Source organism: Gymnodraco acuticeps, unplaced genomic scaffold, assembly GCF_902827175.1.
Source record: "Gymnodraco acuticeps unplaced genomic scaffold, fGymAcu1.1, whole genome shotgun sequence".
NCBI classification, from domain to species: Eukaryota; Metazoa; Chordata; class Actinopteri; order Perciformes; family Bathydraconidae; genus Gymnodraco; species Gymnodraco acuticeps.
Genome location: NW_022990705.1, coordinates 151,127 through 174,922, shown reverse-complemented (window position 1 = coordinate 174,922; position 23,796 = coordinate 151,127). Strand labels below are relative to the sequence as shown.

Here is a 23,796-nt window from a genome sequence, read left to right as displayed (position 1 = left end):
CCCACCTCACAGACCTGCTGCACCACCACACACCCTTTCCCCACCTCACAGGACCTGCTGCACCACACACCCCTTCCCCACCTCACAGACCTGCTGCACCACCACACCCCTTCCCACCTACTACAGACCTGCTGCAGCACCACACCCCCTCCCCCCTACCTCACAGACCTGCCTGCAGCACCACACCCCTTCCCCCCTACCTCACAGACCTGCTGCACACCACCCCCTTCCCCCTACCTCACAGGACCTGCTGCACCACCCACACCCCTTCCCAACCCAAGACCTGCTGCCACCACACCCTTCCCCACCTCACAGACCTGCTGCCACCACCACAACCCCTCCCCCACACCTCACAGACCTGCTGCACCACCACACCCCCCCACCTACCTCACAGACCTGCTGCACCACCACACCCCTTCCCCACCTCACAGACCTGCTGCACCACCACACCCCTTCCCCACCTCACAGACCTGCTGCAGCACCACACCCCTTCCTCCTACCTCACAGACCTGCTGCACCACCACACCCCTTCCCGCTGCCTCCGCTCATCAGAAGCCAACCTCCTATCCATCCCCACCCGCACCAAGCACCGGACCTGGGGGGACAGAGCCTTCTCCGTCGCTGCCCCCTCCCTCTGGAACTCACTCCCGCAACCCATCAGAGACCGCACTGACCTCACCACCTTCAAAACACTCACAAAAACTCACCTCTTCAATCTGGCTTTTAATGTGTGATTGTTTTTGTATTATTTGACTTTAACTTTAACTATATATTTATTTGTTGTTCCTTTCTTTTCTTTTCACTATATCTGTAAAGCGTCTTTGAGCACCTGTAAAAGCGCTAACAAAATAAATCGTATTATTATTATTATTGTTGTTGTAGTAGTAATAGTTGTAGTAGTAGTTGTTGTTGTAGTAGTAGTTGTTGTAGAAGTATTAGTAGTACCGGTAGTAGTTGTAGTAGTACTAGTAGTCGTTGTAAAAGTGACTAACTAAACGCTTATCATTTTGAACTCGTGGTTTATGTTAAATACAGCTTTATTATATGGAGGCTTGGTGTGACTCTGAGACCCCAGCAGCAGTGTGTATGTATTGATTTTAATATTTGGTGTTCTAGGGGAGATCTATCACCTGATGGAGCAGAGGAAGGTGTCGGTGGAGGAGCTGGACTCAGTTCCACTGGACCACGTGTGAGTACTTACACTGGTTATCATGAATTTACAGGAAGAGAAATCTCAATATTCTGTGCTGTTTTACTAAATCAACCACTTTCAATCTCGTAGAATATTACGTTTTTCAGAGTATTTCACCACGTCTGTTTTTAGCAGTGTGCAGTATATACACTGAACAAAAATATAAACGCAACACTTTTGTTTTTGCTCCCATTCTTCATGAGATGAACTCAAAGATCTAAAACATTTTCTATTTACACAAAATAACCATTTCTCTCAAATATTGTTCACAAATCTGAAAGAATCTGTGATAGTGAGCACTTCTCCTTTGCCGAGATAATCCATCCCACCTCACAGGTGTGGCATATCAAGATGCTGATTAGACAGCATGATTATTGCACAGGTGTGCCTTAGGCTGGCCATAATAAAAGGCCACTCTGAAACGTGCATTTTTGCTTTATTGGGGGGGTCTGGGGGGGTCTGAAAACCAGTCAGTATCTGGTGTGAGGGGTAGGGTTAGGGTTAGGGTAATGTTGTGAATCGAGTGGCCCATGGTGGTGGTGGGGTTATGGTATGGGCAGGCGTATGTTATGGACGACGAACACAGGCCACTCAATTCACAACCTTACCCTACCCCTAACCCTACTCACACCAGATACTGACTGGTTTTCGGACCCCCCCAGACCCCCCCAATAAAGCAAAACTGCACGTTTCAGAGTGGCCTTTTATTGTGGCCAGCCTAAGGCACACCTGTGCAATAATCATGCTGTCTAATCAGCATCTTGATATGCCACACCTGTGAGGTGGGATGGATTATCTCGGCAAAGGAGAAGTGCTCACAATCACAGATCTTTTCAGATTTGTGAACAATATTAAGAGAGAAATGGTTATTTTGTGTTTATAGAAAATGTTTTAGATCTTTGAGTTCATCTCATGAAGAATGGGAGCAAAAACAAAAGTGTTGCGTTTTTATTTTTGTTCAGTGTATGTATACATGTATTTAGTATATATAAAATACTGTGTTTGCAGGCTGGGTGAGGCTGGAGACGCGGCGCTGCTGAGGCACGAGGGCCGAGGATCTGAAGGATTTCTGGAGCACATTTTCAAACACGCTGCGAAAGAACTGTTCGGTCTGGAGGTTCAGGAGATCACGTACAAGTCTCTGAGGTGAGGCACACTAGAGAAATGTAGATCCTTAGATAGGGAGGAAGAGCACCAAGAAGTAGTCTTATATATCAGGATGTTTGAGTCTATAGTCAGGGAAGACCATCCAACACGAGCATATAGGTTGCAGTGGTGCGTCAATTACACAGCAGTCTGAGACTCTTCTCTTCCTCGTTGGTCTTCCAGGAACAGGGACTTCCAGGAGGTGACTCTGGAGCGTGACGGGGAAACTTTGCTGCAGTTTGCGGCGGTTTATGGCTTCAGGAACATCCAGACTCTGGTTCACCGCATGAGGAAAGGCCGCGTTCCCTACCAGCTGGTGGAGGTGCTTTCCTGCCCCGGAGGTAACCACACAACCCCCTACAGGACTTTAGAATGAAAGGATTATCCCACCAGATCGAGCCTCAAACACTACCTTTAAGGGTCTAGAAAATACTGGTGTCCTTCAGATTAAAGCACATATATACAGCACTTAATGTTTTTTAAGTAAAAAGCTAATGTTGGGCTATAAAGGAACTACAGCACGGTCACATGACTTCACGTCACCACCGCTAAGCTAAAGGTGGCTAATGTTGGGATATAAAGGAACTACAGCACGGTCACATGACTTCACGTCACCACCGCTAAGCTAAAGGAGGCTAATGTTGGGCTATAAAGGAACTACAGCACGGACACATGACTTCACCACCGCTAAGCTAAAGGTGGCTAATGTTGGGCTATAAAGGAACTACAGCACGGTCACATGACTTCACGTCACCACCGCTAAGCTAAAGGAGGCTAATGTTGGGCTATAAAGGAACTACAGCACGGTCACATGACTTCACGTCACCACCGCTAAGCTAAAGGAGGCTAATGTTGGGCTATAAAGGAACTACAGCACGGTCACATGACTTCACGTCACCACCACTAAGCTAAAGGAGGCTAATGTTGGGCTATAAAGGAACTATAGCACGGTCACATGACTTCACGTCACCACCGCTAAGCTAAAGGAGGCTAATGTTGGGCTATAAAGGAACTACAGCACGGACACATGACTTCACGTCACCACCGCTAAGCTAAAGGTGGCTAATGTTGGGCTATAAAGGAACTACAGCACGGTCACATGACTTCACGTCACCACCGCTAAGCTAAAGGTGGCTAATGTTGGGCTATAAAGGAACTACAGTACGGTCACATGACTTCACGTCACCACCGCTAAGCTAAAGGTGGCTAATGTTGGGCTATAAAGGAACTACAGCACGGTCACATGACTTCACGTCACCACCGCTAAGCTAAAGGAGGCTAATGTTGGGCTATAAAGGAACTACAGCACGGTCACATGACTTCACGTCACCACTGCTAAGCTAAAGGAGGCTAATGTTGGGCTATAAAGGAACTACAGCACGGTCACATGACTTCACGTCACCACCGCTAAGCTAAAGGTGGCTAATGTTGGGCTATAAAGGAACTACAGCACGGTCACATGACTTCACGTCACCACCGCTAAGCTAAAGGTGGCTAATGTTGGGCTATAAAGGAACTACAGCACGGTCACATGACTTCACGTCACCACCGCTAAGCTAAAGGAGGCTAATGTTGGGCTATAAAGGAACTACAGCACGGTCACATGACTTCACGTCACCACCGCTAAGCTAAAGGAGGCTAATGTTGGGCTATAAAGGAACTATAGCACGGTCACATGACTTCACGTCACCACCGCTAAGCTAAAGGAGGCTAATGTTGGGCTATAAAGGAACTACAGCACGGACACATGACTTCACGTCACCACCGCTAAGCTAAAGGTGGCTAATGTTGGGCTATAAAGGAACTACAGCACGGTCACATGACTTCACGTCACCACCGCTAAGCTAAAGGTGGCTAATGTTGGGCTATAAAGGAACTACAGCACGGTCACATGACTTCACGTCACCACCGCTAAGCTAAAGGTGGCTAATGTTGGGCTATAAAGGAACTACAGCACGGTCACATGACTTCACGTCACCACCGCTAAGCTAAAGGAGGCTAATGTTGGGCTATAAAGGAACTACAGCACGGTCACATGACTTCACGTCACCACTGCTAAGCTAAAGGAGGCTAATGTTGGGCTATAAAGGAACTACAGCACGGTCACATGACTTCACGTCACCACCGCTAAGCTAAAGGTGGCTAATGTTGGGCTATAAAGGAACTACAGCACGGTCACATGACTTCACGTCACCACCGCTAAGCTAAAGGTGGCTAATGTTGGGCTATAAAGGAACTACAGCACGGTCACATGACTTCACGTCACCACCGCTAAGCTAAAGGAGGCTAATGTTGGGCTATAAAGGAACTACAGCACGGTCACATGACTTCACGTCACCCACTGCTAAGCTAAAGGAGGCTAATGTTGGGCTATAAAGGAACTACAGCACGGTCACATGACTTCACGTCACCACCGCTAAGCTAAAGGTGGCTAATGTTGGGCTATAAAGGAACTACAGCACGGTCACATGACTTCACGTCACCACCGCTAAGCTAAAGGAGGCTAATGATGAGGTTTAGTCGTCTTATTTAGATACTTGTTAGAAACTTTCTTCTGAAAAATGTCAAACTGTGTTTTTAAAGCATCTTTTTATGTACATTTAAACACACAAACAAACACTAAATCACCCCCTCTTTTGCTGCAGGGTGTCTGAGCGGCCGGGGTCAGGCTGAGAGTGATGGGGGGGGCCGTGTGGATAAAGCTCTGGTGCAGCAGATGGAGGACGCCTACAGCAGCCTGCCGGTCCGCCTGCCCGAGCTGAACCCCGTCCTGCAGACTCTGTACCGGGACTGGCTGCAGGGCCACGACTCGACACACACACACACACTGCTTCACACACACTACAGCAGCCAGACACACACACAACCCCCACACATGCAGTGGTGAGGAGGAGGAGGAAGATGGACCATGTTATCATGAAGAACAGTGTCGGAGCAGGAAGCAGTTCCTCCGTTAGGACACTAGGGGGAGACGTATGTGTTTAAAAAAACAGGGAGGATTGAACTGTGCCAAAACCTGAGGAGGAACGAGGGTCCGGAGAACCAGAAAATACTCTTAGAGAAGATCAATGAGGTGCAGGAGGGAAGAGGGGGTACATTTACAGAGCAATAAACAGCTGAGGCGTTCAGGGCCGGACGATATGGATCACAGCTGAACAATTAGTTGGCATTTAACGAAAAATGCAATTTGGACTAGTTTCATATCCACCTTTCAGGATGCACAATGTGTGTTAAAGGCTAAATATGTGTACAAATGTAATTGAAGTATTGTGGGGCTGCGCCATGATACATTTAATATACTTTCCAACCTAAAAAATGACCACTCCTCAATTGCAGTATCAGTCAAATCGTGCGGCTTTAACATTTATTATATCAAATATCACTATTCTTTTTTGACCAAATAGCTCGATGCCAGAATATAAACATGTTTACACAATTAGATTAAAGCAAAAACATCAATCATGTGGATAAAATGACTTTAAAGACAATAAACAAATGACTGTAAAGTAAACAAGAGACGTGTTATTTTAAATGACAGGATATGGATCTATATTGCCCGGCCCACAAATGATGGATGCTGAAAGATAATAACTATGCAACAGAGTGATGCTCATCTCACCGTCTCTCAAACATCCGTCCACACAGAATACGAGGCATTATAGTTGTTGTGAAATGGACTCCATTCTCACTGTTTTCATTCCACAAACGAGTGTTTTTTTAAGTTATTTGTTTCTGTGTTTTTGTCCTTTTTTGTTTTACAGAGATCAAACGTTTAAAGCACTAAAGTGTTCTGACAAACCAAGAGTCTGTGGATCCTTATTGTTTACGTGTGTGCTGCTGGTTACTTATGAAAGTCCCTAAGGTCTTGAAATCCAGCTCTGGAGATCCTCCAGCATGTTCTTCTTTAATGCTGTGAATGCCACAAAAGAAATTCCAGTGATTGTGTATTTGAAAAGTGTTTTATATAATAATAATAATCCTTACATTTATTATAGCGCTTTTTCAATGACTCAAAGCGCTTTACATATACACACATTACACATATATCATACATGCAATGGTCAGATACTGTGGACAATACCCACAGGAGCAAGTTCAGGTGAAGTGTCTTGCCCAAGGACACACCGGCTTTACAGACGCAGCAGCGGCGGGTTTCACCCCTTGATCTGATGATCATTGCACAGCGCACTGCGCCACACCGTCCATCTTCACGCCTCGAGGTCATCGAGGCGCTTTTACAAGTACACATTGGTATCATACATGTACTGTGGACAATACCCACAGGAGCAAATCCGGGTGAAGTGTCTATATATATCTGAAAACTGAGTACAAGGCTCAAAACGGTAAGAAATCAGTGAGCAAAATGTTATTTTTCTGTCTTAAATAAACCTTCGATGGGGCTTCAAGGGTTAAGTCAGGGTTGCCAACTTTGGGCACCTGGCTGGAGTGAGATTTTGATATCATGGGTTTAATTACACGTATGCACACTAAATGACTGCTATCGCGTCCGTAGCGGGACCGTACCATATATATATATATATATATATATATAGGATATATATATATATATATATATATATATATACAAATACACAATATTGGACACAGACTATAAAGGGCACAAAGTTTCATTCACTAATGAAAGTCAAACACATGTTTGTTTCCACTGTTTTATTGTGACTCTATTTTGGCCTAGATGAACAATAAGCAGCAGACTTTGACTTGTTTATCATTTCTACTGGTGGTTGGTATTTGAAGCAGCATGGTTCAATCTGACTTCCTTTGATGCACATAATGGATGACAGTGTCCCATCAAGTGCAAGTCTGTTTCGACACTCTGTTTTGTTCAGTCCAATTACTGAGAAGACTCGTTCTGCATCCGCATTAGAGTGAGGTAGGCAGAGGACAAGTATCCACCTTCCCAAGTCTGGGGAACTGTTCTTTACCAGTTACTCGGCTCTTCTGCGTAGTCAAGTGTGCCCGCACCATGTCCATACGATGGGATTGTTCTTCCTCTCCAACACTCACCAGGGCACCTTTCCAGACCATGTCAGGGATATCCGTTTCCTCCAGCATTTGGTACTCCAGGAACTCATCCGAAATCCTGTCCTGTTCCCTTGGGTCCTCAAAAGGAAGAAGGTGTTTGTATCTGGGCAAAGACAATTGCAACAACATTATTTATAATAGAAACAAATATTCAGACATTTATTTTGCCATTAGATTATTGAATTCTGTAAATAAATATACATAAAACAATAACCAATTCTCTATCCAGATAGAAATAAATAATCCTTTACAATAACAGAATCTCCCAATGTAATATCTAAGCAAGCTGTATTTGTTCACCCATCTCAACTGCTTGTAAAGCCTGTCAACATCACCATTTATCTTTAATTAACTTCTCACGTTGTTTAAATGCAGTAATGGTAAAGTGAAAATAAGGGTTCAGTAATTGTACCTTTGGACAAAGTAGAGCACATCATCCACATGGGAGTTTTGTCTCTGCCTGAAGTCCACTAACTCAGCATGTGGCAGCAGGGGGTCATTGAGAGGTAGCTTCTTCAGTGCATATTCAGTAGACCGAAGCAGGAAGCCTCTTGCTGCCTTGTTGAATTTGGTGACATCACCTGAGGGAATCTCACATGCAGCCTTATCAGTGTGGACTTTGTAGTCAGTCCAATGCCAAGCTGGGTGTCTGAAAGGAAAAAAAGACTACCATGCATTATTTTGCCCATACTATATACCTGTAGATTATTTCAGTTGTCATAAAAGGGTCAAATAATATAGGCTATAACAGTCAATTGTATTCACCTGGCAGTTGGTTTTCTTGATCCTGAAGATCAACTCTCCAAGCTTGTTGTTCTGAAAGCTGCAGGCTTCAAGAATTTGGACATTAGCTTTCGGATGAATGCCCTCACCTGAAATACAGAAAATATACAACCCACCCATCCATGAACATTAAGATAAGAATCAATTATACTATTTGACATTACCATTACACTAACTCAAACAGTCAAATGATGTACCTGCCCATGGAGGAGATAGATGCATGGGTGCTGCCTCTGGAACAACAGATTAAACTGGCAGAAGTGCCTGGTAGAAGAGGAGATGAACCGGTCAATGGATCCTCAAATAAGGCACGGAGCCGCAGACACCTGGCTTGCTTTTCGTCTAAAAGACAAAAACGTTCAAAAATAATAAATAGAAAATTGTAGTTTTGCATTTTTCCTCAATAATGAATATGGGACTACAAACCAGTGGATCTGAAGTAGCTTGTCACGGCCTTGTCGACACGGAGTATGCGGTTGACAGCCAGATCCAAACTGAGCCACCTAATGCTAAAATGCTGAAGTACCTCCATGTACGTGGCGTCACAAAACACACAGAATTCGGAATAGAACAAAATATGTATTTTAGATTGGCCCTTCAAACTATTTCTGAATCAATGCTTTTGAGTAGAATAAATGTGTTCTGTGAGGATAACTTGCCATGAAGCATGTTCTTTCTCTTGGTGCTGGATTTAAACCAGTAGGCAAGATCGACGCAGAAATCTTCGACTTCAAAGCCCGACATCTGGAGGGTTAGCAAAATAAATGTGTTAGTGTTAATACTTTTACAATATGTACAAAGTGGCCATCCCAGTAAAAATGAAAAAAATACAGTTGTGACTGTCAAGTCATTACCTCGGAGTACACCAAGCCACCAGCGTGTGCATTATTGTGCACAATGTGGCAGGGACAGCCAAGAACGTAGATAGATCAACCTTCCTGAATTCTCCCACATCACTCCGCTCCTCCGCTCCCTTCACTGGCTTCCGGTAACTGCTAGAATCCACTTCAAGACACTGGTACTTGCGTACCATGCTGCGAATGGATCTGGCCCTTCCTACATCCAGGACATGGTTAAACCGTACACCCCAGCACGTGCACTACGCTCTGCATCAGCCAAACGACTCGCTGCGCCCTCGCTGCGAGGGGGACCCAAGTTCCCATCAGCAGAAACACGTGGGTTTACTGTCCTGGCTCCAAGATGGTGGAATGAGCTCCCCATTGACATCAGGACGGCAGATAGCTTGCACATCTTCCGGCGCAGACTGAAAACTCATCTCTTTCGACTCCACTTCGAGCGATAGAACTATTAACAAAGCACTTTTATACTAATAAAGGACTGGCTTACCTAAAGCCAGTTGAGTAGCACTTGAAATGTTTGGCTCTATGAAACCTGATGTACTTTATGATTCTGTTTTCTTCAAGGTTGTGTCTTCCTGGTCGAATGTACTTATTGTAAGTCGCTTTGGATAAAAGCGTCAGCTAAATGTAATGTAATGTAATGTAGATGGATTTTGGTCCAGGACCCTGCTCTTAATCGAATTCCTGGCTCCCAGATTGACACTAGCATTGCCAACTGCAAGGGCCACGCAGTTGGCCCATGGGATACTGTGGCCTTCCAGCACCTCATTCATTTAGTTGAATATGGCCTCAGCAGTGCCACAGCTGGTTCCTGATGTCAGACCCATGTCAAGAAATCGTTGAATCACACCTTGTGAACTCCAAATGTTGACAGTCAGTGGATTCAACTTCTCTCTGCCTGTGACGACACAAATGTATTCAACACTTACTTACTTAATTCTGTGTGACCCATGGTCAACATGAACACACTTACCAGTATCATTGGACCCATCAGTGGCCAAAGAGAAGGGATGATCACATCGATTTTTCACAAGCTCATCCATCAAATAGGGGGCTACACACTTGTTTATGATGGCTGTTGTTTTTGTCCTGGCTGAGGAATACTTTTGGGCTATCTTGGAATCAGGGAAACACTCCTTGAACAGCGGACTCAGGTGATCCGAAAAAGCCAATGGGATGTTGTGCTGCACCATTGTCATGGCCACCTTCACTTCGGCTCTTCTGGTCTGTGGTTGTGTAATGAATGTATAAAACACAATCATATATCTACATAGGTGAGTATGCTGCTGTCAGGTCATTTATATTATTTTGACGTATTTAATCAATCAGTTTAATGATTTACAGGTTAGGCAAAGTTTATGTAACCCCAATCACTGCGGCTTAAACCCCACTAAATAACCATAACATCACTGTACTTAACCAACTTGTATACTATCACCTGTGTTTCCAGCTGACCCATCTCAGTGCTTTGCGTTCCTTGTATGAACATATTCATTTTTGAAGAGCTCTCAACCATCTTTTGTTTTTTCAAGTGTGATTCCCTGATAATATGGCGAATCACATCAGCTCTCAGGTGTCTGCATTCTAATTCATTCCTGCATGTGCATCTTTTGTTGCATATGGAACACCAAAAATGAAAAGGTGTAGTCCCAGGCGTGATGAATGGTCCACTGGGAATGAAACTTGGAGCCATATGAGGCTGCCCCTGCGTTCTTCCTTTGTTTTGATGCACACAGCGCCTCACACTCTCTCTCTATGGTCTATGAGGAAGAGATTTAGATATTGAATTAGTTTATTGAACACAAGTGTAGACACTGACTTAACATGTTACAAATCATAACAAATAACAAGCATAATGGAATCCAAATGTGTAAAACAGCAATCTACAATTGTGTAGTTATTTGCTAGCAAATGTTACAATAAATACAATAAATACAGCTCGCTAGCAGCCTTGGCTACCTGTGAAACCTTTGGGGTATGATATTGTGAACTAGCCAAGTTACCTGCACTTGTGTCTCATCTTCATCTTCCCTCATTGTCTCCTCTGCTTGTCTCCTCTGCTGCCTCTGCCCGTTTTCCTCTGAACTGTTGTTGGCTAATGCCAGTCCCTCATCTCTTTCTCTCTCTTTAGTCTTCTTAAAGTATTTCACAAAGCTCTCCATCTGGAATACCAGTTTATTTAACAAAGTCTGTCTTGAATACATACATACATAGTAGTTAGCAAATCATTTGCATAATAAAACACCATTATTGTTATAATATATGTTTCTTTTATTCTTTAAAAGCTAGCTGTTAACATAGCTTAAGCTATTTAGGGGACTGAATTACAACTTTAGCGCCCTTCAAACCTAAAAGTCAAGTGACAATCTTTTAATGTGCTATACATTCTAAAGTTTAAACAAACAAATCTAAAATGTTAACAAACTTTATAAACAAATATGTGGCCTTTATAGAATAGGTTATCTTACTCTAATCATATTTTCAAACATATTCAACGATATCGATAAAGTGCACTGTGCAAACCCACCTTTCCTTCTGTGGAGTTCGCCGTCGACTGATGAAAAGCCTGGCGTTAAGACGGATCTGCGCATGCGCAATACGGGTCGGGGATTGACCAACCAGCTCCCACTGCTCTGCTGTCGGTTAACGTTGTTAAGAGTGGTGGGAGCGGGGAGGGAGCGGATCGACAGCTTGAGCAGCTGTCAACTCCTTGTTTTTGGCGTGAGAATAGTTTGGGCAGAGTGAGAGCGTGAGATTGACAGTGAAAGCGTGTGTCACACGCCAGATGCGTGAGAGTTGGCAACCCTGCGTTAAGTATGTAAAGTGCTGAATCCATCAATTCATTCATGAAAAATATACTTTAATCAACAGTTTTTAGAATACAATTGTTCAAAACTACCAGCTTTTTGGGATTTTCTGAAAAGATGGTTATTTGTGGGGGTGTTTAGTATTGAGCCGGGGACAGGAAGCTGTTAGCTTACAGTATGAGTCCTAAATTAAAGCAAAACAGGCTCAAAGGTTGCATGGCGAGAAAAGTTGACAGAAAAGGCAAACACGTGGTGCTTCCCTGCATGTGAGTCCATTAGCTTAGCATGATCACTACTGTACTTTGTTGTCCTTATGCATGACAATATTGCCGTTTTGTAAACATCAAATGGTGCAAAGTTATACCATGTCACACCTCAAAGCGTCTCAGAAGAAAGGTGAATACGCCTGCAAAGATATGAGATATAAGGTGTAGTGAAATACAGATACAAAGCGAATCATCAGCAATGGGCCTGGTCTACAAGATCCACTACACCTCTATGGTACCCATGTACATGTCAAAATTCTTCCCAAAGGTCAAGGAATACCATGATCATAACACCAGAGGGAGCTCCACAAATCATGTGAAACCCAGATTTGGCACAAAAAAGGGGGAATACACGTTTCGCAATGATGCCACATCAAGGTGGAACGCTCTTCCCACAACTGTAAAGGAAAGTCAAACTATACTTACCTTCAAAACCTCTCTTAAAGAGCACCTTCGGGGGAGAGCATTGCAAAACTGGCCCCGGTAATGGTACAAATCTCAACCTGTCGTTCAATGGACAGCTTCCCCCCCCATCTATGTATATACTCGCATTTTAGACTCTGTTACTAACTGTATATCTGTAGACTTAGTATGTCTTAAATGTCCGGTTAGGATGTATTAGAACGAAATCTAAAATGAAAATTGTAAACAAGCAATCTGTATGTAAAAAACCACCTGTATGTAAATTGTAAATAAGCCATCTGTATGTCAAATATGTCAAATATGTCTTATATGTCTTAAATGACATGATGAATTGGAAATGGGGGACCCTGATGTAAACAAGACGAAAGTCTTTCTCTGGTCTGCATCCCCTTAACAATTGTATGTTTTGAGCTGTACTGTACTGTACCCAATATACAAGCTGTTAATACACTTTTCAATCAATCAATCAATCAATCAATCAAGCGAAAGTCTGCGGAAAAAGAGAGATGTCAACACCTGCTGATCCACGGTGTTGAATCATGTTTGGTTACACAAGTGAAAGGTATTTGTTTACATGGAAACACCTTGAAGCTGGCAGCTAGCCAACACACACAGTTGTTGGTTAGCTGCCAGCTAGCCAACACACACAGTTGTTGGTTAGCTGCCAGCTAGCCAACACACACAGTTGTTGGTTAGCTGCCAGCTAGCCAACACACACAGTTGTTGGTTAGCTGCCAGCTAGCCAACACACACAGTTGTTGGTTAGCTGCCAGCTAGCCAACACACACAGTTGTTGGTTAGCTGCCAGCTAGCCAACACACACAGTTGTTGGTTAGCTGCCAGCTAGCCAACAACTGTGTTGCGTGTCTTATCTTGAGATGTCTTTCTGTGAAACTGAAACTGTTCATCAGATCAATATAATCTGACCCAGACGGAAAATCATGAGCATTTTACATTTTAGTACCAGAGTGTAGGAGTACTCTGTTACAAGTACAAGTAGAAGTACTCAGATCTAGTACTTGAGTTAAAGTAGAAGTACTCAGATCTTGTACTTGAGTAAAAGTAGAAGTACTCAGGTCTTGTACTTGAGTAAAAGTAGAAGTACTCAGATCTTGTACTTGAGTAAAAGTAGAAGTACTCAGACCTTGTACTTGAGTAAAAGTAGAAGTACTCAGATCTTGTACTTGAGTAAAAGTAGAAGTACTCAGGTCTTGTACTTGAGTAAAAGTAGAAATACTCAGATCTTGTGCTTGAGTAAAAGTAGAAGTACTCAGATCTTGTACTTGAGTAAAAGTAGAAGTACTCAGGTCTTGTACTTGAGTAAATGTAGAAGTACTCAGATCTTGTACTTGAGTAAAAGTAGAAGTACTCAGACCTTGTACTTGAGTAAAAGTAGAAGTACTCAGATCTTGTACTTGAGTAAAAGTAGAAGTACTCAGGTCTTGTACTTGAGTAAAAGTAGAAATACTCAGATCTTGTGCTTGAGTAAAAGTAGAAGTACTCAGATCTTGTGCTTGAGTAAAAGTAGAAATACTCAGATCTTGTGCTTGAGTAAAAGTAGATGTACTCAGCTCTTGTACTTGAGTAAAAGTAGAAGTACCAGAGTGTAGGAATACTCAGTTATAGTAAAAGTCCTGCATTCAAAATGTTCCTCAAGTGAAAGTAGAAAAGTATTCTCATCAAAATATAGTGAAAGACAGTAAAAGTAGTCGTTGTGCAGATTGGTCCATTTCAGAATAATATCTATGATATGTTTTATAATGATTGATCATGAAAGTGTTCTCAAAGCTGGTGAAGGTGCAGCTAGTTTGAAGTACTTTGTATACTGCAGGGTAGCTGGTGGATTTACTCCAGGTGGAACTAAAATCTGATTCAACACTTGATTATATTTCACATCATTCATCCACATCTGAGAAGTACTAAAGGTATTAATACATGTAGTGGAGGAAAAGTACACCATGTACCTCTGAACTGTAGTGGAGTAGAAGTACACAGTAGCATAAATGGAAATACTCAAGTACAAGTACCTCTAAATTGCACTTAAGTACAGTACTTGGGTTAATCTACTTAGGTACTTTCCACCTCTGTAAATAAGTAATAGTTTCCAACAATATGTAGTTATTTCTTTTGTAGAGCAGAAGTGAATTGAAACAAAGAGACTTGGAAGTGAACCAATGACTCCAACGTCCACATTCCTCTGGAAAACATCCAAAAGAGCTCACACGGATCATCCTGATGATGAAACGTACACTAAATAACATTTCAGAACACACGTAAATAATTAATATGTGTCTGAATGTCAGCTGGGGGAGTTTCAGGGTGATACCTCTTCATAGTTAAATAAAGCATCCCATATGTTTGTGCGTGTTGTTTCCTGGTCTCTAATCTCGTCGTCTCCTTCAGGCATTGTTTAGATTTCACAACGGATGGTTTTCCCCTCGGAGCAGCGTGGGCAGAAAGCGCTTCAACTTCCTCTTTTCATTGAGTGCTCCATAAATACATCGCTTCACTTCATCACAGCAGGTGCTCCCATGAGAAAGCAGCTGTTCTACAGGTGAGTTCCTCTCTGAATACGTGTGTGTGTGTGAGTTTGCTTTTAAGCACTTTAAGCAGGATAGGGCATTATGTATTGCGCAATCAGATCAAAATCGGTGCGTTTGTTTATTCAGGAGATTTCAATTGAAAGCGAGCATTAAAATCACACAACAAAAGGAAATAAATATGTGTATTGAGAGGATGCAATCGGTGTAGTTGTGGAAGACGTATCTTTGCAGTAAAAGTACGAGACATGTTTAAGTAGCAAGACATGAATTCAATGTTTATTGTAGGTATTGTTTCAACGCTTAGGATCAAACTACCAGTTTTACTCTGATTGCAGATTCAGTTATAATCTGCAAATGTTTTTGTTTGATGCATATATTATATAATTCAAAGCATACACAGATAGCTGTGAAGCTGTGTACAGAGCGTGTCTTATTTATACACTTTGTATGACTAAAATCATGAAGAAAATGCACATTTTATGGCAGTATTGTCTTATCTCTGAAGTTATACAAAGAGATATCTAAAAACCGCTCGGTAACAAACGTTGACTTTAAGAAGACAACAAAATGAAACATACTTTGAACCTGGCTTTGTCCAACGTTCACTTTATGTTTCCGTAACTGTTATTGTAAGGGAAACTTCTGTGTAGCAATGCAGTGGGAGTCACCGACACAGGAAGAGCAGGTAGAGCAGGAGCTTCGATGTCAAACACTGGAGGTTTATTTGGAGTTTCGGCCGGAGAGATTCACATCACAAGTCACAGCAGTCACGGTCTGACTGCACGGGTGGGTTGCCACGTCAATCCTGGAGCGCCTCTCTCTCGTTAGCCCATTTAACTGGTTTCACAGAGTCATCAACATGTTTTGATAAGATAGCTTTACACAGTTGGGCACACTGAGTCACTTGCGTCCGCCACTTATGGCCTCGAAGATGTCATACCTTGGAGTCCACAAACAACAAAGAAGGAAGTGTCCCAGTGCACCCACAACACAGACCATCTGTGACCTAGTGTTGACCGGTCACAGAATGGGAACAATAACATTATGGCTGAAGCAGCCTATGTCCTTAAAGGAGATAACAGACGTCAGGGTTGGTCCTGCACGTCATATCTAGGAGTCGGACAATTATTTCCCTAACAGTTATAATAAATACATTATTACCGTAATTATAGCATTAGCCTTCTAATAATGAATGAAAGTGAATCATCATTGCTGTGTTTGCTAACAGTAAGAGTTCAATTAACTGTCACTTAACCCTTTATGAAGGACGGTGGTGCATGAGCGTTTTGCAGGGTTGTGCAAACAGCTGTGAGTTAATCAACGGTTCATCTGCTGTTTGTTCACATTGTATAAGATAAAGAGAAACACAGGTTTCAGATAGTCGGTCACACTTAATCAAATCACCACCCGATGTTTAATCGAACTTTTACTGATAATAATAATAACAATGAAATGCACATTGTACAATATACAATGCTGCTCTGACTGGTCAGCTGGTCGGCTCTGTTGTGATTGGTCCAGCGCTTAAAGATGTCCCGCTCCTTAGCCTATCACGTACAATGTGTTGGAGCGCTAGCGTGAGTGTTACATAGTGATGTCATTATGTTCAGAAAGTAAACAAAGGAGTCAAATGGAGGCGTTTGCAGACCATTTACATGCATTAAAACAACCCAGAGAACAGGAAAGGGAAAACATAATTAAAAGTCCCCTATTATGCAAAACCCTCTTCTTCATGTCTTTTCTACATCAACATGTGTCTCCTCTTCTTCATGTCTCTTCTACATCAACATGTGTCCCCTCTTCTTCATGTCTCTTCTACATCAACATGTGTCCCCTCTTCTTCATGTCTCTTCTACATCAACATGTGTCCCCTCTTCTTCATGTCTCTTCTACATCAACATGTGTCCCTCTTCTTCATGTCTCTTCTTCATCAACATGTGTCCCTCTTCTTCATGTCTCTTCTACATCAACATGTGTCCCCTCCTCTTCATGTCTCTTCTACATCAACATGTGTCCCCTCTTCTCCATGTCTCTTCTACATCAACATGTGTCCCCTCTTCTTCATGTCTCTTCTACATCAACATGTGTCCCCTCTTCTTCATGTCTCTTCTACATCAACATGTGTCCCCTCTTCTTCATGTCTCTTCTACATCAAACATGTGTCCCCTCTTCTTCATGTCTCTTCTACATCAACATGTGTCCCCTCTTCTTCATGTCTCTTCTACATCAACATGTGTCCCCTCTTCTCATGTCTCTTCTACATCACATGTGTCCCCTCTTCTCATGTCTCTTCTACATCAACATGTGTCCCCTCTTCTCCATGTCTCTTCTACATCAACATGTGTCCCCTCTTCTCCATGTCTCTTCTACATCAAATGTGTCCCCTCTTCTTCCATGTCTCTTCTACATCAACATGTGTCCCCTCTCTTCATGTCTCTTCTATCAATCACATGTGTCCCCTCTTCTTCCATGTCTCTTCTTACATCAACATGTGTCCCCTCTTCTCCAGTGTCTCTTCTACATCAACATGTGTCCCCTCTTTCTTCATGTCTCTTCTACATCAACATGTGTCCCCTCTTCTTCATGTCTCTTCTACATCAACATGTGTCCCCCTCTTCTTCATGTCTCTTCTACATCAACATGTGTCCCCTCTTCTTCATGTCTCTTCTACATCAACATGTGTCCCCTCTTCTTCATGTCTCTTCTACATCAACATGTGTCCCCTCTTCTTCATGTCTCTTCTACATCGAACATGTGTCCCCTCTTCTTCATGTCTCTTCTACATCGCATGTGTCCCCTCTTCTTCATGTCATCGACATGTGTCCCCTCTTCTTCATGTCTCTTCTACATCAACATGTGTCCCCTCTTCTTCATGTCTCTTCTACATCAATATGTGTCCCCTATTCTTCATGTCTCTTCTACATCAACACGTGTCCCCTCTTCTTCATGTCTCTTCTACATCAACATGTGTCCCCTCTTCTTCATGTCTCTTCTACATCAACACGTGTCCCCTCTTCTCCATGTATCTTCTACATCAACATGTGTCCCCTCTTCTTCATGTCTCTTCTACATCAACATGTGCCCCCTCTTCTTCATGTCTCTTCTACATCAACATGTGTCCCCTCTTCTTCATGTATCTTCTACATCAACATGTGTCCCCTCTTCTCCATGTCTCTTCTACATCAACATGTGCCCCCTCTTCTTCATGTCTCTTCTACATCAACATGTGTCCCCTCTTCTCCATGTCTCTTCTACATCAACATGTGTCCCCTCTTCTCCATGTCTCTTCTACATCAACATGTGTCCCCTCTTCTCCATGTCTCTTCTACATCAACATGTGTCCCCTCTTCTTCATGTCTCTTCTACATCAACATGTGTCCCCTCTTCTTCATGTCTCTTCTACATCAACATGTGTCCCCTCTTCTTCATGTCTCTTCTACATCACCATGTGTCCTCTCTTCTTCATGTCTCTTCTACATCAACATGTGTCCCCTCTTCTTCATCTCTCTTCTACATCACCATGTGTCCTCTCTTCTTCATGTCTCTTCTACATCAACATGTGTCCCCTCTTCTTCATGTCTCTTCTACATCAACATGTGTCCCCTCTTCTTCATCTCTCTTCTACATCAACATGTGTCCCCTCTTCTTCATGTCTCTTCTACATCAACATGTGTCCCCTCTTCTTCATCTCTCTTCTACATCAACATGTGTCCCCTCTTCTTCATCTCTCTTCTACATCACCATGTGTCCTCTCTTCTTCATGTCTCTTCTACATCAACATGTGTCCCCTCTTCTTCATGTCTCTTCTACATCAACATGTGTCCCCTCTTCTTCATCTCTCTTCTACATCAACATGTGTCCCCTCTTCTTCATGTCTCTTCTACATCAACATGTGTCCCCTCTTCTTCATCTCTCTTCTACATCAACATGTGTCCTCTCTTCTTCATCTCTCTTCTACATCAACATGTGTCCCCTCTTCTTCATGTCTCTTCTACATCAACATGTGTCCCCTCTTCTTCATGTCTCTTCTTCATCAACATGTGTCCCCTCTTCTTCATGTCTCTTCTACATCAACATGTGTCCCCTCTTCTTCATCTCTCTTCTACATCAACATGTGTCCCCTCTGTGGAAAGAGACTCTGAAAGTTTCAGGAACAAAGATTCTCTCTCTTTTTGATCCATTTCTATAAAAACCTGTCTGAAAATGAGCTGATCAGATTTTGGCCACTTTATGATGTCATAACGATGTGTTGTCTTGTGTAACCATTAGCCAATCAGCACCAAGGTACCCTCCCCCCCCCCCCCCCTTATCACCTGAATCTCCTCCTAGAGCACCATTGAGTTCTTTGTAACCAAATGTCTCTCAGAGGGGCGTGGGGAGGGGCTCCTTATTTTCATCTAAAGTAACAGACAGAGAATCAACACTTTGGAAACAGGGCTGAAACAGAGGGGATTATGGGTAATGCTGCAATGATCTGTTTGGTGTTTCAGCCAATCAGAGATAGGCTATGGATATATCTGAGAGCTGTGATATACTGATGATAAACAGTATAAAATGGCCTCTTTAACATCTGCTCCTTTCTTTCTTCAGGTTCCTGCAGACTCCAGGATGACCTTCACGTGGCTGTGTTTGCTCTTGGCTGCTCCTCTGCTGCTAAGCGCTGCCTCCTCAGAATATGGTATTTTATAACCGAATAACCATTTGTTTTGTCCTTATACCTTTTACAAATATATATAATTGACCTCTGTTATGTATTTGTTTGTTTATTTGTTTGTTTATTTATCTGTTTATATATTTGTTGTTTTATGTGTTTTTGTTTTTCCATAACAAATGTATTTCTATAAGAAGAAAAAAAAGGATATGTTACTAATTTAGTTTTTGGGAAAAGAGGTGGGATTAAATAGTGTAAACTTCTTCCCACCCCTTTTCAGATGTGTAATTAAGTAGATTATTTGTTTATACATAATTTAGAATCAGTAATATGTTTGTTTATCAATTTGATACTGATTCATTTTGTCAAGTAATGTATTGTATAATAATTCTCATGTTCAATTTGTGTATTATTATTTGACACCTTCGAAATAAAGCTGATCAAATCAATAAATAAACTGTGCCCTTTAAATAAAAAATGATTTAACTTACACGCCTTTTTCCTTCTCGCCCTGTAGTGTCAGTGAAGTGCAACGACACAGAGGCAGAGTCAGGACAACTCGTGACTATACACTGCACATACACCCTGCGACAGAACTGTAATTTTGGTCGGTATCACTGGAATAACACGAAAAGTGAAAACATAAAGTGTGACAATGACTCTGGGAAACACACCTGTGAGTGGGATCGTGTGAGTCACCTGTCCATGACCATCTCAGATGTCAGGAAGGAGGAGAATTACAGCGTTAACATCCTGACTAACTGTGGGACGGTCACATCGCCTCACATCAAAGTACACATAATAAGTCCTGATCCCTTTCGCTCCATTAGTCCGACTCCTGGTAAGTGTGTTGCATTCTGGGACACGGCGGCCATCTTTGAAGGATAGCGTCTAGATCAGGGGTGGGGAGCACATGCTGCAGTTTGTGCGGCTGTGTCTTTGGCTGAAAGCCCAGTGGCGATCTGCTCATCTGTCACACTGATCATACAGTCAATAACTGTTGTTATTAGCATCTGGTTAGCTAGCTATGCTAACGAATATAAGAAGCTTTTTCTACAACCAGTGAGGTAAAGGCACATCTTTATATGTTCATTATAGTTATTATAAAATAAGAGAATAAAGTAAACAGGTATAAAATACTATATGACAGTAATGTTATTCATAAACAAGAATACAGTTTAAAAGGAGAGTGATTTGTAAAATATCCATAAAGAAAGATAAAATCTGCTTCCAGTTCTGTTTCATCTGGGTGCTGAGAGATGTTTCCATAGATCTCCTAATGTTGCTCTCAAAGTGCACCAGATTGATGCTTTTAACTTCAACATTTAAAAAAAATCTTCCCGGGGGAGCATGCCCCCAGACCCCCCTAGAGGAGGGGAGGACCCCCCCCCCACTTAAATCATGTTCACATGGATAGGAAACTAATTTGCACACATCTTGCATCCATATCTTTCTGTTTTGGTGGTCATGCCACACCGTGCACATGCATGCATGCGCAAGTAAGATATCTGGATTAAGAGGTTGCTTTTTCTTTGCACAGCATGAAAGAAAGGCCGAATGAATGGGCTGTGATTTTAGTTTTTTTAAGCAGAGGTCAATAATTTGTACGGCCCTCGGAGGATGTTGAAACATTTGAAATGGCCCTTGAGAGGAAAAAGGTTCCCCACCCCTTTAGGTCAGGGTGTCAAAACTCTTTTCACTGATGGCCAAATACAGGTAAAAATATATGAAGGGCTGCTCCCCTCAATAGAGGTAGGGTGTATTGCCTCATAAATTAAGATATAAGTTAGCTAGATTAATCAAATGTAGGTCAATTATGCTTGATACTTGAATTTGCTATAGAGCTTACATCACAGCTCTCCAGAGGGTTTCATTTATCTTGTTATATACCAACCCAGTCTCACGGCATTTCGTGTTATAGTCACGAAATGTATTTAATCTATTGATTCGTGTTCACCAACACGATTTTCCCATTTATTTTTTCCGTGTCAGACAGAACGATTTTAAAAGCACTGTATTTCTATTGGTAGTATGTTTCGTGCCTGCACCCCGTCTTTTTGCCGTCCGCGAGGAAAACAAATGGGGCTCAGAGCCTCCGAATACTGAAATCTGTATTCTTTTTTGTTGGGATATCGTGTTGGTGAACACAAATCAACACGAAATGCCATGAGACTGGGTTATATAAACAGTGTTAGCGGCTTATTCCTTAAAAACAGAAGCCTCAGATATCTTATAATAAGGGGAAATATGAAGGGTCTATTTCAAGCTTGTTATGCAAATAAGTAATCTGGATTTATTTTAATCGACAAAGATTTGTTTTAAAATGTGTTCAAGTTTAATTGACTGAATCTATTTGAAAATGAGGCTTATTAACACATGAATACTACTGTGTAATATATATTTACATATGTATTCAGGAAGTATAATTTAAGACAAGCACAAGTTTCATATGTGACCCATTTTCCATTATAGTTTTAGAATTTGCTGCGGGCCAATTCAAAATGAACCACTGGCCGCAGTTTGGACACCCCTGGTCTATACAAGAGCTTTAACTTAATAATGATGTGTGTGTTTACTGCGACAGGTTTGAAACCAATCCCTCTGTATTGGTTTGTGTCAATTTAGCAATTAACAATAAACATCCAGGCGTATCTTGCGGCTACGTTTCCCACGTTAACCCTCCATGTTGGATAATAATAAATTGTTATTCCATGGTCATTTAAATTTTTTTTTACAAGTCTTTTTATTTCATTATGGTGTACAGTAATCGATGCCATTTCATTTATATTGTAAATGTAATATCACAGTACCACAGTACACTCACTACACTCCCCCCTCCCTCCCTCTACCCGCAAAAAAATGCTTATCAATATAACTTAAACAACAGAGCCATGAAAATAAACATAAAACGGAAAAAAAAATAAACCCACATCAAAGTAAAACAAACAAATAATTATACAATTAATTATACAATACAGCGACAATATAGACAATGACAACACAACTAGTATTTCCGGCCGTCAGGAAAAATAGGATGGTCATTTTTTGATGGTTTATTGGTCCTGTAATTGGCTGTTAGATCTTCACAATCAATCATGTTCAAAAAGTTAAAGTTGTAGGGTTTATGCACCTCTTAACTCAACGTACAGGTTGGTCAATGGGTTGCGGACGCTGGTATCCTTCAAAGATGGCCGACTTGTATCATCACATTCCCATTTCTTATTGTCTTTTAGCAAATGTGCGTAAAGCGTGCATCATTATTATCCATCTAAAGTTAAAATACATTGGATTAGTCCACATTTTAATCTCTATGTTTATTTTTCAGGTCCAATTGAGACGACCAAAACTCATGTTCCGGTCCTCTTGGGGATTTTCGTCCCTGTGATAGCATTGGGGATTTTCGGTGCCCTGTTTGGAAAGAAAATCATTAATCGTATCAACAAGGCAACGCCACAAGATAACGATCCTGACATGGAGCGTGACGTCCTGCATGACAACAAAGAGCTGCAAGAATTAGTCCTGAAACCCGGGAATGAGTCAGCATTTTTGGCACTTCCTGTTCCCATGTGTTTTTGGTTGCCAAAAAAAAGGTCTGTGGTTAACCCAGAAAGAAGAGATTGTTGTTCTACGACATAACATATGTCATGAAATACCCCTATGGGAAATTTAGAAAAAACGGCGGTCTAAATAAGTGTCTAAATAAAGCGTCTTTGAGCATTAGGAAAAGCACGATAAAAATCCCATGTATTATTAAATACATAGCCGCCTTTAGCTTAGCGGTGGTGATGTGAAGTCATGTGACCGTGCTGTAGTTCCTTTATAGCCCAATATTAGCCTCCTTTAGCTTAGCGGTGGAGATGTGAAGTCATGTGACCATGCTGTAGTTCCTTTATAGCCCAACATTAGCCTCCTTTAGCTTAGCGGTGGTAACGTGAAGTCATGTGACCGTGCAGTAGTTCCTTTATAGCCCAACATTAGCCTCCTTTAGCTTAGCGGTGGAGATGTGAAGTCATGTGACCGTGCTGTAGTTCCTTTATAGCCCAACATTAGCCACCTTTAGCTTAGCGGTGGTGACGTGA

At 42.1% G+C, this 23,796-nt stretch overlaps 3 protein-coding genes and 1 long non-coding RNA gene across 5 annotated transcripts; 2 read left to right on the top strand and 2 right to left on the bottom strand.

Annotated features, from left to right (window-relative positions):
• Positions 1 to 1,116: 1,116 nt before the first annotated feature.
• Positions 1,117 to 6,328, top strand: LOC117556279 (nuclear prelamin A recognition factor-like; the record flags this gene model as incomplete). Its single annotated transcript, XM_034231582.1, is given in 4 exon segments — positions 1,117 to 1,189; positions 2,201 to 2,338; positions 2,522 to 2,679; positions 4,984 to 6,328. Coding segments are annotated over 4 exon segments (611 nt in total), but the record flags the coding sequence as incomplete, so codon positions are not given.
• Positions 6,329 to 7,257: 929 nt separating this feature from the next.
• Positions 7,258 to 9,240, bottom strand: LOC117556292. The gene is made up of 6 exons (XR_004570527.1): positions 9,022 to 9,240; positions 8,594 to 8,911; positions 8,365 to 8,509; positions 8,150 to 8,256; positions 7,797 to 8,033; positions 7,258 to 7,487 (listed from the first exon to the last, which is right to left on the bottom strand). It is a non-coding gene; the product is annotated as an uncharacterized LOC117556292 (long non-coding RNA).
• A 324-nt stretch (positions 9,241 to 9,564) lies between these two features.
• Positions 9,565 to 11,583, bottom strand: LOC117556294. 2 transcript variants are annotated; one of them, XM_034231598.1, is made up of 4 exons: positions 11,555 to 11,583; positions 10,466 to 10,787; positions 10,001 to 10,253; positions 9,565 to 9,925 (listed from the first exon to the last, which is right to left on the bottom strand). In XM_034231598.1, the coding sequence occupies exons 2-4, from the start codon at positions 10,718 to 10,720 to the stop codon at positions 9,801 to 9,803; spliced, it is 633 nt and encodes a 210-aa protein (XP_034087489.1). In that variant the 5' UTR covers positions 10,721 to 10,787; positions 11,555 to 11,583; the 3' UTR covers positions 9,565 to 9,800. The 2 variants fall into 2 exon arrangements, with proteins under 2 accessions (XP_034087489.1, XP_034087487.1); XM_034231596.1 differs by having other exon boundaries at positions 10,466 to 11,581.
• Positions 11,584 to 14,909: 3,326 nt separating this feature from the next.
• LOC117556293 lies at positions 14,910 to 23,539 on the top strand. Its single transcript, XM_034231595.1, has 4 exons — positions 14,910 to 15,077; positions 19,657 to 19,744; positions 20,235 to 20,558; positions 23,043 to 23,539. Exons 2-4 carry the CDS (start codon positions 19,675 to 19,677, stop codon positions 23,351 to 23,353), a joined length of 705 nt encoding a protein of 234 aa, XP_034087486.1. The 5' UTR covers positions 14,910 to 15,077; positions 19,657 to 19,674; the 3' UTR covers positions 23,354 to 23,539.
• The last annotated feature ends 257 nt before the right edge of the window (positions 23,540 to 23,796 follow it).